This window comes from Octopus bimaculoides, chromosome 25 (assembly GCF_001194135.2).
Source record: "Octopus bimaculoides isolate UCB-OBI-ISO-001 chromosome 25, ASM119413v2, whole genome shotgun sequence".
In the NCBI taxonomy this organism is placed as follows: domain Eukaryota; kingdom Metazoa; phylum Mollusca; class Cephalopoda; order Octopoda; family Octopodidae; genus Octopus; species Octopus bimaculoides.
This window is the reverse complement of record NC_069005.1, coordinates 5635637-5637644: the sequence shown is the minus strand read 5'-3', so window position 1 is coordinate 5637644 and position 2008 is coordinate 5635637. Positions and strand designations below refer to the sequence as shown.

At 41.8% G+C, this 2008-nt stretch overlaps 1 protein-coding gene across 1 annotated transcript in view; it reads right to left on the bottom strand.

Annotated features, from left to right (window-relative positions):
- LOC106880029 (uncharacterized) overlaps nt 1-2008 on the bottom strand; it is an 8286-nt gene that overhangs the window by 4078 nt on the left and 2200 nt on the right. The window contains exon 3 of the mRNA XM_014929830.2: nt 1169-1259. Coding sequence (XP_014785316.2) covers nt 1169-1259 — 91 coding nt within the window. The remainder of the gene's footprint in view (nt 1-1168; nt 1260-2008) is intronic.

The following is a 2008-nucleotide window of genomic DNA, read 5'->3' as shown; positions in this document are numbered from 1 at the left end:
TGGAGGACAAACACAGACATAACGGGCTTCTTTCAGTTTCCATCTACCAAATCAACTCAAGGTTTCGGTAGGCTTGAGGCTATAGAAGACATTTTCCCAAGGTGTCACGTGGTGGGAGTGAATCCTAATGATGACAGCCAATTAACTTATTAATTACAGAAGCAGCTTAATCATTGATTCATCCATCTTTCATATTGGGGAGGAAAGAAAATTACAATTATTTAATTTATAAATAAAATCATTAATAGGTACAAGTGTGGTTGTATTGTAAGTTTGCTTCCCAACCACATGGTTCCAGGTTCAGTCCCACTGCATGGCATCTTGCACAAGCAACTTCTTTATCTCTAGGTAGACCAAAGCCTTCTGATTGGATTTGGTAGATGGAAACTGAAAGAAGCCCACTTGTCATATACATTCTTTTATTCATTTCAGCTATGCAGCTGTGGTCATGCTGGAGCACCATGCCTTTGTGTTACCGTCTGTGTCTTGGCATCACATGACAGTAGTAGTCTCATTTACTAAACGAGTAAATAAGTGGTGTCCGTTATTTCCGATATGCTGTGAATACATGTCTGGTCATGTGGTAACATTGGCAAGGGTTGGCAACAGGAAAGTCATCCAGCCATAGAAAATGCACCACCACAAATTCCATCCAACCCATGCAAGCACAGAAAATCAGACATTAGAATGACGATGATAATTTAGTCATAGAAACTGCCCCAAAGTGGACAGCAGAGCATGGTGCAATCCTCTGGCTTGACAGCTCCTACTGAATTGTCCAACTCATGCCAGCATGGAAGGTGGATGCTAAACGGTGATGAAGATGATGATGAGGACACACACACACAGGGAACAATATTTATCCTTTTAGCAACAGAATTTCATGCCAGCATGGAAGGTGGATGCTAAACGGTGATGAAGATGATGATGAGGACACACACACACAGGGAACAATATTTATCCTTTTAGCAACAGAATTTCATGCCAGTATGGAAGGTGGATGCTAAACGGTGATGAAGATGATGATGAGGACACACACACACAGGGAACAATATTTATCCTTTTAGCAACAGAATTTCATGCCAGTATGGAAGGCGGATGGCTAAATGGTCATAGTAACAATGGTGGCGACAACAAAGAAGATACACACAGAGAAAACAATATTTACCCCTTTAGCAACAGAGTAGCAAATTCCTGAGTAAGCATAACGGTCCATGATAACTGTGACACCATTAAGTAACATCTTTTGGATATCTTTCCTGCAAATGACATAAAAAATATAACTTAATAGCAGTTTTCAATGTAAACATCATACAAAGAAGTCACAGGTTGGCCTTGTAAATAACATCACTTCAGTCTGGTTTTCGTTTAAATACAATGACACACCAAAAAGACTCCCTATAACAGGTGGCTGCACCAGAGAGGGAACTGATTCACACCCTCCAGTGTCGTTCCTGATATATAAAAAGACAAAGATGGTCATGGTTGGATGGCTTTTTATCATTTTCCATGCTAGCATGGGTTGGACGGTTTGACTGAGGACTGGCGAGCCAAATGGCTGCACCAGAGTTTCTACAGCTGGATGCCCTTCCTAACGCCAACCACTCCGAGAGTGTAGTGGGTGCTTTTACGTGTCACCCGCACGAAGGCCAGTCAGGAGGTACTGGCAACAGCCACGCTCAAATGGTGTTTTTTATGTGCCATCTGCACAGGAGCCAGTCCAGTGGCACTGTAAATATACACAAACATACACATCATACCTTTTTTTACTCTTTTAATTGTTTGTCATTTGACTGCGGCCATGCTGGAGCACTGCCTTTAGTCGAGCAATTCGACGCCCCTGGACTTATTCTTTGTAAGCCTAGTACTTATTCTATTGGTCTCTTTTGCCGAACCGCTAAGTTACGGGGTCTTAAACACACCAGCATCAGTTGTCAAGCGATGTTGGGTTGACAAACACACATATATATATATATATATATGACGGGCTTTCAGTTTCTGTCTACCA